This window comes from Gymnoscopelus microlampas (assembly GCF_963454915.1).
Source record: "Gymnoscopelus microlampas genome assembly, chromosome: 9".
NCBI classification, from domain to species: domain Eukaryota; kingdom Metazoa; phylum Chordata; class Actinopteri; order Myctophiformes; family Myctophidae; genus Gymnoscopelus; species Gymnoscopelus microlampas.
In genome coordinates, this window is record NC_139946.1 from 6,199,705 (window position 1) to 6,213,629 (window position 13,925).

Sequence of the window (13,925 nt, forward strand, 5' to 3'; positions counted from 1 at the left end):
TGAGTGGAGTAAAAAAGGGCAGAGTGTTTATTGGTTCTCGTCTTAAACGGCCGGGGAGCGCGTCACTCTGGTTAGAGGTCATAGCGCTAGCCCAAGTCATGACAGGAGGGTAGACAGGCGCACACACACACGCGCACACACACACACACACACACACACACACGGTACAGGGTGGGGACTAAAAGGTATAGCATATCTACATCTCACCTTCTTCATGTGACATGAACAAAGCCGGCGGACATCCTTGATGAGTCACACATGACACCCTCTCATCAAAGCAGAGTGTGTGCAGAACTAAAAACTGTACATTCATGCTGGTTCCACTTGTCTGAACAGAACACGTTGCATAATGATGCCAAAGGTTAATTTATACTCTTTTTTCACTATAGCTTGCGGAAAATAACTGTTATTTTCAGTTACGCAACGCTGTTGTACTAAAGGAGTATAACTTAAGCTTAACAGCGTCTCTCTGATTGAAACCCAGTCCATTCACTTCATCTGAGCGGTTAAACGTTTGTAATAAAAAGAAAGAAAGAAAAAGAAAGCAATTCAAGATGCTGTGTGTATGTTTCCTAGTACAGAAGTAAATCTATCATCCGTTGGAGGGGGTTCACAAATTTCTATTGCTACCAAACCAAGGAAAGTGCAGGTCACCACCTTCGTCCAATAATGCAGTTATTAAACAGAGCAGTCCTCTGGGGGGTGACATTTAATTGCCTTATTGCGAAGACAACCGATACTCACCACCACACTGAATGATGCAAGCATTTAAGGAAGCTTCTGAAATGGAGTTAACTCTTCATATGAAGAAATCGCTATGGAGTGATAAGCACGAGAAATTAGACCACCCCAATACAGAGCCAACATGGCCGAGTTAATGTTTCATAATATGTTGTGACAGAAAAAGAAAGAAGAAAAAACACGTCAGGTACAATGGTAAAAACCCAGAAAGAAAAGCTCTTTGGACAATTGGGGTATTTCTAAAGAGAAAGGTTGTTAAACAAAGTATTCAAAGCAGAGCACTCCGAAGTTCCACCACAAGTCTGGTGTAGTGTGCTATGATAGAATCACTCACATTGAACTGATGCAAATCTGAGTCACTGTCATTGCAACTGTCTTTTTCCACTTTTCATTGTCATTTCAAATCAACATAAAAAGAGAAGTCGAGGGACAGAGGCCGGGGCTCGTATGAGATGAGAGGATGCAGTTAATACTTCTAAACAAGAACACCACTGACAGCTGCATCTGTCACTGTCAACCCAAGGTATTTGTGATAGTCTAATAATGATTATTGTGGGGCTTAATAAAGTGGTGCCAAGCTGGCAGTCTTGACTGACTGCATTGGAAACGACAGCAGGTTAATGGCCTTCTCTGCTGTGACTCTGCATGGCAATCAGCTTCCCTCACTCTGCAGTACATGTCGCCTGCTTCGTTCCCCAGCTTCCTTATTTCATTGGCAACCCGTTTGTCCTCAACTCAACCGATGGCATTCTGGAAACTGGAAAAACATGTTTCCTCCGTCTCTAAAGCGTAATTTGTACTTTGCCGACCACTAGCCGAACAAAATGACCACATTACAGTATACCCTCAAGCTGCACTCAACAGTATTAATGTTGAGCTGAACATTCGTGGTTAAAAAACATCAGATTGTACTCTTCTCTGATTCCATACAATTCATTCGTCTACAGCTCTGGGAATTTGGCATTTCATAATGGTGCGCCTCTACGTTTCTAAAATACCGGAAAAAAAAGCTCTCCCAAATCCCAGTGAAGCCCCCCCCCACCACACACAAACAATGGATGCAGATAAGTCTGTTACGTTTCTATATGCTGACCAGTTCCTCCTCTTTTCACACTTATCACACTTCAGTACGAATGAAGCCAGCTTGGTGCACTTTGTGTGAGCTGGCAACCATACAGATGATTAGCTAGCCAGTTCCCCACTGCATCAATGGCATCTTTTGGGGGGAACAGATTATCTGGCTTTAATTACTATGTTAAAAAAAATAGATGCAAGGTACTGTATCCATCCACCCACCCACCCTTCCACCCACACCATTCCTCTTTGGCTTCCTCATTCATTAATTCATCCCTCCACAGGTTAATCCACTACTGTTTCTTCTATAGAAAAGCTGCTCTACAAAAGGACTGATCATGTGCATGGATGGAGTAACTGACTTCCTATTTCTGCGGATGTCTGGCAGACTCTATCCACACGGTGTGGGCCAAGGTGCAGTCCTGACCTGCATAACGTCTGCAGGAGTGTTCCATCCAAGGCATTGATGGGGCTGCATGCCTCAGCAGGACACTCACTGACAGTGTCAACAGGGTATTACTGTAGACTGTGTGAGGGGGCTGAATGTGGACCATTAAATAAGTATAAGTGTCAATGCGACACTTTCTTTTTGTCAATCCCTTCAATGTGGAGTACATTAGTGGTGACTTTGATACTGATTTGACCGTTAAATGTGCGGGTGTCTTTCAGCGCCACGTTTTAACAGCTAGAAACTGAATACCAAGCTAAAGTCAGCCCACTAATGGGAGTGGAAACTGAATTCCCCGCACCTAGAGCAGGTAATGAAATGTGAAAGAGTTGTGATGCTACACTAAGGATTGTGTAAACATACTATGTAAACGGTCGTTTCCAATACGAGAGGCTGACAATTATGGAAAACACAACCCATCATCATCATCATCATCATCATGCAGGCAATGCAACTTTGTCCTTTTTTCCCAAATAAATCATTTGTTCATGGGGCCTCCGGGTGGCAAGAGTTAAAGTACCTGCCCACCACAGTAGAGACAGGGGTAGGATTTCGCCACAGTGTTTATGGCTTGGCCCGGGCATCCCAACAAACACAATCAGCTCTGTGCTATAACTGTAGTCCCAGTTTTCAGAAGGTGGCAATACCCATTTCCTGTTCCAGGTCATTTCCCCACAGCTTTGTTTGATTGGCTCGGCAGCAGGTTTGAACCCGGACACACATGTGACAGTTTCACACACGTTTCCAGTTCAAATCTGCTGCCAAGTCAACCAAACAGAGCTATGGGGAAATGGAAAGGAGAAACAGGGTTTGCCACCTCCTGAAAGCTGTGACTACAGTTAGGCACAGAGCTGATTGGCCGTGGTTGTGAGTGGGTGAGAAAAAACGTGAGGGAGAGCATGTTCCTCCACACGCGTTACGCACTCCTAGTGAAACTCCTCACCATAAAGTGAAAAGAAGTGGCTGGCGAATCCATGTATAATGAAGGAGATGTGGTTATCAACACCCTTCGCAGACCAAACAGTAGCAGTGACAGGGCTTATCTATACACATGGGGGGATTGGCAACAACTGAAAAATTAAATTAAATTAAAAAAAGGAGAACAATTACAAATAACGTTGATTAAAAAAAAAAGAAAAGTAATAATTTGTTCATCCGGATTATGTTTTTAACACTTGCTCCCAACAAAAATAAATGAGAATAGTGCATTTGTGGCGCACCAAAACCCATGTGTGTAATACACACTGGAAACTGTGAACACAGAGTTTTCCCAGTGAAACTGGCCAAATAGCTCCTTTTCCATGAAAAAAACCCAATGCCTAATTCCATGGCAGCCTTGCACTTTGCCCTCAACAAACTCCCACCAAACTGAAGGAATAGAGGGGGCCAGCAATACCGCTTATCACTTGGCACAGATTATAACGAAGGAAACTAATCCAATTCAGGGTCAATGGGATTTAGAGCCTAAAAGTTGAGCCGGACACTGTAATGATAGGTCAGTTCTGTAGTACTCACTATAGAAAGGGGGGACTAAATCAAATCGAAACTACTAAAAGGTACAAAACAAGCGCTCCAAAAAGGGAGGCAAAAAACCCCCAAACAGACCAAAAAAAATTAAATGTAACATACAAGTGTAACAGACATTTAAAACAACCTAGACATGTGCAAGTCACCTACAACAACATCATAATACTGCAAATCCCACCCCGTCCCTCCAAAAGAAAAAGAGACAAGAAAAGGAACAATGCAAACAAAACAATGACGAATACGATTTCCAATGGATTCTGAATGGCTCCAGATAGCTTCAGAGTCTCTGCAGCGGAGTGAACTGTGTGTCTCTCATGCACACACACACACACAAACGCTCCCTCTCGTCTTCACTTGTAAAGCAGGCCCGCTCTCCAGCCCCCTACTGTATTAAAGCAACAAAAGGAAGCAGTGATAAAATCATGTATCACAGGTTCTCATTGCTCTCTCCCTTGGATTCTTTCACAGCTTATCTTTAGTGTTTCGTGAGTGTGTGTGTGTGTGTGTGTGTGTGTGTGTGTGTGTGTGTGTGTGTGTGTGTGTGTGTGTGTGTGTGTGTGTGTGTGTGTGTGTGTGTGTCCTGTGCCTCCCCTATCTAACTCAAGGGTGGCCAACCCTTGGTTTAGAGAAGACAATAGTCTGGTGAAAGAAGACAATAGTCCGGAGAACACAAAACATATATATACTTTTACCAAAAAAAAGAAAGAAAGGAATTAAGGTTTCTTTCTATATAGAATGGAGGGAAATACTTAGCTTAGTCTCTGGGATTATCGTACCCAAGTGTTGGAACTGAAGACTGATGATTCCTGGAATCAAAACAGATCTGCAGAGTGGTTGATTTTTATCCCTCACTTCACAGCTACACGCACACACACACACACACACACACACACACACACACACACACACACAGACACATACATACGTACAGTACACATAGCGAGTATACGGTATGACACGGGGGTAGTAGTTCTGTAATAAAAACTAGACACATTCAGGGAGTGTGGGGAGTCCTTTCTGCTGGGATCGGTTGAGAATCAGAGCCCTTATTTTTCAAATGCTGCAATCAAACAGGCGTGTGTGTGTGACTGTGCGTGTGTGTGTGTGTGTGTGTGTGTGTGTGTGTGTGTGTGCGCGCACAACTGATAGCAATTCTGTGATCCCAAGTCAACTTGTGTACGAAGAGACCAGCAATGTCTGTGGTCAACACGTGATTCGAGTCATAATAAAGTAAAAAGTTTAGGTTCAAACCCTCCATAGTTCATCAGGTTAGTCCAGTGTAAGAGTGTGTGTGTGTGTGTGTGTGTGTGTGTGTGTGTGTGTGTGTGTGTGTGTGTGTGCGCGCGCGTTGTGACCGAGTATAATGCGGGTTGCCCAGCCTATTTGAAGGGGGAAAATCTTCCATTGGAGCACATTGAAGTTGCCAGTAAAAAAAAAAAAGGGTCCTCCTCCTTTGGAAAAAACAAACAAAACAAAAACGAAAGCAGATGATTATTCATGTCCATCCAGCCCTGACGGACGGTCCGCGAGAGAGGAGAAGAGAAGTCAAATGGCACCGCTGGAGCCGAACACACAGAGGGGAGCGAGACCGAGAGCCCACATGATAACGGAGCAGTGGCGCGCACATCTGTGTTCAGTAGTCAATGCAGCCAAAATGAGTTACTTCCACACAAAGACACACACACACACCGACTCTCTCTCTCAACGCACAAAACACACACATACAACACGATCCTCTGGTTAAGGCAGTGGTGGCACGTGAGGCTGGGGCTCGGGAATCAGTGGATCAGGGCTCATGGCAGTGAAAGCTCCCATTACCGAGTCAATCCTCAAACTTCCTCTTCATCCTCTTCCCCTCCTCCGTTCTCCTCATCCCTCTGTCCCGTCGCTCAAGTCATGCTGCACTCTTTCACCATCGGTCACTCGAATGACATCAGATTGGCTGGCACCTATGGGAAGAGTTATGCTTAGTTTATACTTAATTGCGCAACACTGTCCCGGTGCCGAAAACAGCAGATCTACAAGCTCAGGTTGTGAGCGACAGAAGTTAAGACATAAGATAAGGTGTCTGTGTGAATTTGTGTGGATTCTAACATACCAGTGTTGATTTCCTCCAATAAAACTATGACAAAAAAAAATGTTGGTCGACTACCTTTTTTCACAGCCGAAAACGAAATAAAATCGAAATAAAAACTAAGTTATGATGACTAAAACTATGACTAAATATATTGACAATTTCATCAACAAATAAAAACTAGATTAAATGTTAGACAGAGACTAGTGGAGAAGAGATCCAGTAGAACTAAGACAAGTCATTCTATGGTTGGTTGCGCTAGGGTGTGCATGTTGAAAATAGCAGATCTACAAGCTCACAACGCGTCGCGCTGCGATGTGTTGTGAGCTTGCAGATCGGCTATTTTCAGCATGCAACCAAGTGTAAAATCAGCCATTATGACGCCATCAAGGCACCGGCAAAATCCATTTTAGTCGACTAAATCAACTGTAGATTTAGTCGACTGTAATCTTATGTTATTTTGTCGACTGAAACTAGACAAAAACAAAAACATTTCAGATGACTAAAACATGACTCAAAAGACTATGACTAAAACTAAACCAAAAGTTGCTGTCAAAATCAACACTATAACATACCTGTTGTCTGTTGCTCTGACAGGCTGCACTCAGATGTTTGAACCAGAGCAGTGCGTTCATTCGGTTCCCTGCCTGATACTTGTAGGTGTTACCTAGGAAACAAGAGGCAAACACGGGGGTTAAATACAATACCGGTATACGTTTTGTCCCTCTACCCCCCACAGAGTACAGTCTACTGAGTCTTCAGCCACGCTCAACCCTGCACAAATCAAATCCACTGCACATGTGGAAGTAGTGAAAACTGTAATATACTGTACAAGGACCAATAGCCTGCCTATGTGTCTGTGTGCGCATGATGCTGTGAACGAAAGGCTACGACAGTTCAATATCACCAGTATGCAGTCCACATGCTATTAACTGACAGTAAAGGGGTTACTGCTCGGTCAGATAGACAGGATTTCATGTCCCTGGTGTGTCTGAATGATGTATAAGTAACTATTCACAGACTTAATCTCAATTTACAGAGTTCACCGATAACATTAACGTGTCTTCAATATTACAGTTAGTCATTTCTAGAATCAACGTCTATTGATAATGGTAGCGCTTAAGACTGCAAGAGTGTTTGAGAGATGAAAAGCCTTGAGCGAGTACATTGTGCACATCCTCACTTTTCAAGGGGCTATTCAGGAGTCAGGGCTTAGATTTAGAGGTAGTGGTAGAATTAAGTAATAATAAGCAAGAGGTAGAGTTATACCATGAGATATTGATGCTGGTTTGCTGCAGTCATATACGGTAGATGCGATGCCGAAAGTTGAATGCCATAGCATCCCAGAGCCAATATCTCAACTGTTTCATGAATAATATTTCTGACTGGAAAGAAAAAAGCTAACTGCAGCTGCTGGCGGCCATTGCCAAGTTAAGGTAGATACATTTGTCGTGCGATTATGAAGAGATATTGGCACTCGTTACAATGCGTCCCGGCCAGTAACAATGCAAGGTTGGAACTAACTGTTATAATGACATTACAGTATATCACAGTTAGATCTAGAGAGGCATTTCTAATGAGTGCTAATATCTCCTGATATAGCACTCCAAACCCACTTTATTTACCTTACCTGTTACAGTACCTAGCCAAGGTATAGCACACCCTCTCATGTGTTACTGCTTAATTAGGTGATATGGAATGTAAATGATGAAAAAATAAGAAGTTTTAAATAGCTCTATATTGTGATAGCAATCATTGCATGTTAGTGTGGGGAAAAAAATAAGAAAAATAAACAGTATATAGCAATGACAAAATATGATAAAATAAATAAAAATGTAAATAAACCCATACTGTGTAAGGATGTAAAGTTGATGGAAAACAATGGAAGGTCCACACATAGAAACCTACAGTAAAATCCTCATTGTCATTTAACTCTGAGAGTGTACAAATGGGACCAAATGGACCCTCATGGGTCCACATGGTGTGTTCTATCAGTCTCACCGTGTTCAGAGTCAGTCAACAGGAAGATGTCAGGATGCTCGGGGTCGTCCGCCATCATGGCCATCAGGCCCACCACACACACTGTCTTGCTGGCTGTCGACTTGAACTGGGCAAATGAACAGAGAGAAAAACCCAATTAATTGTGAATTGAATTATTACTGTTTTCATTCAAGCTAAATCCTAGTTCAGACCAAAGATATACCATGAGACAAAACCATTTTAAGACCGATTTAGCATTAGAACGTTGCAAAGAAAAATCGCAGCAGAATTACCCTTAAGACAGACAGCCCAGGGGCACCGATAGCGGATTGGTTAAGGCACCAGAGGCAGTACTAGGGGGTGGCCTCAGGTGGCACAGGCCACCTCTGGAATGAGGTGCCCATTGAGGTACCAGCCCAGGTGCCTCCCCATTACACACCACTGTGCATTCGGACATATGCCCCAAGAGTGCTTGAGTGCACGGCTGTGGGGTGTTCTTTCTTGTTCGTTCATAGAGTACACGGAGCATCGGTGATTGAAACCGGTTTCACCAGTTTTCTAAGCGTGTTATTAACATTAATTGAGACACTACAATGACGGTCGGATGAAGAGTCAATTCAAAATGTGCCAGTTGGCTTCTTTGCTACTCTATACACAAAACAGGTTATAATCATCATGAAGATTCATTTGAATGCATTAGAAAAGACGAATATGGAAAAAGACCATTCGTAAATAAATTATGTATTTTATGAGTATGTGAGTATGTATGCAAAGCGCTCTGGAATCGGAGAAGATTCACACAACATAGGCTACATGTATTTATAATTGCACCCAAATATTAGGCCTACATTTGTAGTATGGTGCCACACACTCATATTGCCACTGGTAGGTGTATAATCTTTTAAATTAAACTTGAATATATTATGTTCTGTAGATAAGATTGAACTGCTGATTTGTATGGCAATAGAGCATGGATCTCTAGAAAATTGAAAAATTAGGCTAAGTAAAATAAAAAATAGTTATTAAAGAAGATATATGCGCAGTAGTGGAGAAAGAAATGCTATTCCGACACGTGTGTGCGCATATGTACGCCCTGTGTGCGCGTGCACGCACCAACAGAGCCATCCCAGTCAAAATAGTCTGGACGATGGACATGCCACTGTAAGGCACATACAACCCATGCTCTGAACCCGGGACTATGAGTCCCGGGTTCGAATCCCGAGCCCGACGGACCTCTGCTGCATGTCCCTCCCCGATCCCTGTCTCACTTCACTATGTACTATCAATAAAGGCAGAAAAAGCCCCCAAAAAAATATATTTTTTAAAACAGCCCAAGACGGGAAATACCAACATAGACGTTTAGGTGTACCTACGTGGTTCCTGCGTTTTGTAACGTGTGCTCCCACAAGGTTCCCATTACGGTAAGAATGACACCCAGGACTGCGGGTGATGTCATGGCTCTCATTATTCAATGAGTGCTACCATCTGTCCGTCCCCTGCTGAGCCAGGCCTACCTCCCTAACATTACTGCATCCCACAGTACTACAACCCCTGCGCTTATTTGCATTCTGCTTTTCACTCTCCTTTTTCTCCCATGCTCCTTACATCACACACACACACACACACATACACTCCTATCCCGTTTCAGAAAATGGCCTCCCGTCAAATATATACAGTCTGGGGTAGGCCTGTCACAATTATTACAGTACATAATCGTCTAATACATTTTTGCATAATTGTCATAATCAATTCCATGTTAAAAAATGTCATATACTTTCAAAAAATGACAAAAATAGTGGAAATAGCAGATCTATAAGCTCCAAACGCGTCGCGATGCGACGCGTTTGGAGCTTATAGATCGGCTGTTTCCACTATTTTTGTAGATTTATAGTGACAAAATGAAATCTAAATTTTGATATAAAAAGCTAAAATAGCCGATCTACAAGCACGCAACACGGCGACACATTGTGAGCTTGCAGATCGGTTAATTTAGCTATTTATGAACATTTTTGTACAAAGTATAAAATGGGCCCTGAGTGATTAAAACCAGGAAAAGGCAACACTTATGACATATCACCATATTAGGATATCCAAAATCCCAGACAATATCAGTCTCACATCACAATATCAATTTAATATCGATTTATTTCCCAGCCCTGACCTGGGGGCGATGGGGTGGCACAGGGGGTATAGTTCATGCCCACCACCGGAGATTAGGGGTTTGAATCCTCTGCAGTGCCCATACAAGCACAACTGGCCTTGTGGGTGGGGAAGGCAGTGGTGGAAAGTAACTAAGTACATTTACTCAAGTACTCTACAGTACTTAACCCTTTAAGACCTGGAACGGTGTCATTTTTAGATTTGAGCTAAAAAGCATTATTTTACACTTTGGCTATTCAAAAATAGCAGATATACAAGCTCATAGCGCGGCACCGAGTGCCGCACTATGAGCTTGTAGATCTGCTATTTTTGAAAAATCGTGAAAATGTGTGCAAATCTTTGAATATATATATTTTCAAAGCGAACATTTTTAACTCAAATCGTTGCCTCTGGGGGTCCCTGGAACAACGTATTTTGATGGGGGTCCGGGGCCAAATACATATAATTTTGGGGGTCCTTGACATGAAAAAGATTGAGCACCACTGATATAGAAACATACGTTTTTCTGAAAACTGTTGAGATTTAGGAGACATGTAGAATCGGCTTCAGGCCTCAATGGGTTAAGTACAATTTTGAAGTATTTTTTACTATACTGGAGTATTTCAAATTTTCAATACTTTTACTTCTAGTCTACTGGTAGATCGGCTATGAGGAATAGGGTGTTCCTCTGCACGCTCTACATACTCCCGGCGAGGTTAGCAATGACGAGACTTGCACGAGTGTGCAGGGACCATTGCACCTGATCTACTTCATTACCACCACCATCAACAACACATCTGTAACCATTTGGAGCGACCCATCTACCGTCAAGTCAGCCAGGGTCACGCCGCTCCTCAAGAGACCAACCCTTGACCCCTCAGACGTCAAGGCCTTGCCCTCTTGATTGTTTCCAATCAGCTTTTTTTCCATCTCTCACAGAATAACCTGTTGAATCCCAACCGGTCAGGATTCAAACCAGCCCGCTCCACAGAAACTGCTCACTTGATTTCGTCGACTAAAACTATGACGAAAAATGTTGGTCGACTACCTTTTTTCACTGATGAAAACTAAATAAAAACTAAATAAGAACTAAGCTATGATGACTAAAACTAAGACTAAATATACTGACTATTTCATCAACAAATAAAAACTAGACTAAAATGTTAGAGAGAGACTAGTGGTGAGATCCAGTAGAACTAAAAGACAAGTCATTTTATGGTCGGTTGCGCTAGGGTGTGCATGCTGAAAATAGCAGATCTACAAGCTCAGAACGCTTCGCAGCGCGACGCGTTGTGAGCTTGTAGATCGGCTATTTTCAGCATGCAACCAAGTGTAAAATCAGCCATTACGACGCCATCAAGGCACCACCAACATACATTTTAGTCGACTAAATCAACTGTAGATTTAGTCGACTAAAATGTTAGACTAGACAAAAACAAAAACAAATGTTGATGCCTTGCAGGCTTGCACTAGTCCTATAATCACAGGTTGCCAGGCAACAAGGTACCAAAGCCAATCCAAAAGTTGTCCATACATGACATGTGGTCTCTCCCAGGGGTTACTAAACATCCACTTCAGGTCCACTTCCTCCTTGTAGTATGGGCACGTTTGCTTCTTTCCCACAATGCACCATCCTCTTATGCAGAACTCATGGAATGCAAGGTTGCAGGATAACCTTCAGATGACTAAAACGAAATGGAATTTTATTCAAAAAGACTATGACTGAAACTAAATCAAAATTTGCTGTCAAAAACAGCGCTGCCTTGCAGTCACAGTCAGAAGGACTCGATGCGTCAGCACTCGGGCAGCGTTTGACACGGTGAACCACCAGCTGCTCCTGGACACCCTTGCTGACCTTGTCACCGCTGGGACAGCACTAAAGTGGTCCTCCTCCTAACCGACCGACCAGACCTACCAGGTTTCATGAAAAGGTTTGCTTTCGTCGCCCCCGCACCCTCCTAACCGGGGTCGTTCTCGTGTTATTTAAACAGATGCTAGGTTCATTGTTTAAATGGTATAGTTTCAATATACACCATTTCTTTTGATAGTATTTTGTTTAGACTGAGGCTAGGTTCTTGGTGTACCTGTGATCCTAGTTCCCTGAGGCAGAGGCACTGCACTGTCTTCTCTGCATTCTATGTATGTGTTTTCCTTGCTTATTGTAAGTATCTCTAGATAAGAGCATCTGCTAAATATCTAAATTGTAAATTGAGGAATTGGGATAACGACAAAATCGTGAGAAAAGGCGGCAAAATGGGCAAAAATAAAACAAAGAAAATTGATACACACACACACACACACACACGGTCTGGTGTACTGTGCTGTGTTCTTTCTACAGGCCTGGTTTCAATTGCACGAAAACAATGACCAGCTGCTTTATTGGTGTTGAGAACATGTAGGAGCAATTTGAGGTTGGTAAGAGGAGAGGACAGTGACATAACAGTTATGTGTGACCGGCAGACTCGTGTGACTTACATGTTTTCTCTCTGTGGCCTTTAGGGACTTGGCAGGGTAGTAGTAGAGCTGCGTTCCACACAGAGCGACCCAATACTTGGTCCAGGATGCCACCTGAAGACAAAAGGCCACATCCCGTCACATTCACCCTCAAGCGTACACGTCACGTAACATCTGTCTTTGAAGTTTCACCGTTTGTTATGGATGCTGTGCCTGGCACTGAAATGTACGGTATGTGGTTGGATAAATGTGATGCCTGTATGACAATAACAATCTAAAAGTTGAAACAAGCAAATGTGAAACAAGCCTTTTCTTAAAGGGATTCTAGATAACTTGAAGCCTAAATTAAAAAAATATTATTTAAAACTTTAAAACACTCTCAAACTTCTTTTTTGAGGCACAGAAATGTACTTTTAAGATATCGTTTCGTAGTTTGACTTCATATTTGTGGTCAATTAATCATGACAGAGCCTATTTAAAAATAAAAATTCAGAGAACCGGCAGGGGCGGGCAGTGACACGTATGCAGCCGAATAAAGCAACCTATTTTCGGCATAGCCCCTTCAAAAGTCCCCTTGCGTCATATTGGCTGGAAAACGAGCTTTTGAGCGAGGACGCTGATATATATATAGATAAAATATAATATATCTTATATATATACATATTATATATATAAATATATATATTTTTAATTTAGGCTTCAAGTTACCTAGAATCCATTTAACCACTTTCAACCCTATTTTAAGCATGTCAGTATAGGCAGAAATGTAAAAAGAATAGCAGATATTCAAGCTCACAACGTGGTGCATTGTGACATGTTGTGAGCTTGTTGATCAGATATATATTTGCTGTGTAACACAATCATACCATACAGTATAAAATAGAGCTCAAGTGGTAAAGCGGTTGGTGAATATCTTCTAATAGACATATAAATGGCAGTTTGGAAAGACCTCCATCAAATCCTTTTATAGTGTAAAATCTGTGGGAAATTGGTTGTGGCTTTATGTCTGGTTCTGCCTTGTTTGACATACTTAGAAACCCCTCCACTTGGACTAAAGATAAAGAGAGAAGAGAAGATTACAGAGGCGGAAAGAGAGAAAGGAAATTCAAGGGAATGGAGACCGCATGTCCACTGATGGTTCGGGGAAGAAAAAGAAAAATAGATTTTTTTCCAGTTCATGCCTGGTTAGGTAATTGGAGAGAATGAATGCACTTTTAAAAATTAGCAATAAGTTATACTGAGAGGACAAAAACCCTCCGAGACTAATACATGGAAAATCATGCAGGGGGGGAGGATGCAAGTAATGTGAAACAAACCAAAGAGGGCAGTAAACAGCTAATTCATGGTCGCCACACCAAAGAGCTATCTCCCCCACACTGGTTCTCTGTTACTTCATCATCACCAAAAAGCTTGTATATCACCTATATGATCACAGACCGCTGTCTGTCTTATGAGTTACGGCTGCTCTATAAAGAGCTCCAGATTTGT

The 13,925-nt window shown here is 42.3% G+C and overlaps 1 protein-coding gene across 6 annotated transcripts in view; it reads right to left on the reverse strand.

The window, feature by feature from the left end:
• Positions 1-13,925, reverse strand: part of ralgps2 (Ral GEF with PH domain and SH3 binding motif 2) — a 178,392-nt gene continuing 164,467 nt past the window's right edge. For all 6 annotated transcript variants that reach the window (XM_084067237.1, XM_084067240.1, XM_084067238.1 and 3 more), the window contains 4 exons: positions 12,459-12,551; positions 7,866-7,971; positions 6,440-6,531; positions 1-5,739 (listed from right to left, as the gene is read on the reverse strand). In XM_084067237.1, coding sequence (XP_083923363.1) covers positions 5,710-5,739; positions 6,440-6,531; positions 7,866-7,971; positions 12,459-12,551 — 321 coding nt within the window. In that variant the 3' untranslated portion in view covers positions 1-5,709. The remainder of the gene's footprint in view (positions 5,740-6,439; positions 6,532-7,865; positions 7,972-12,458; positions 12,552-13,925) is intronic.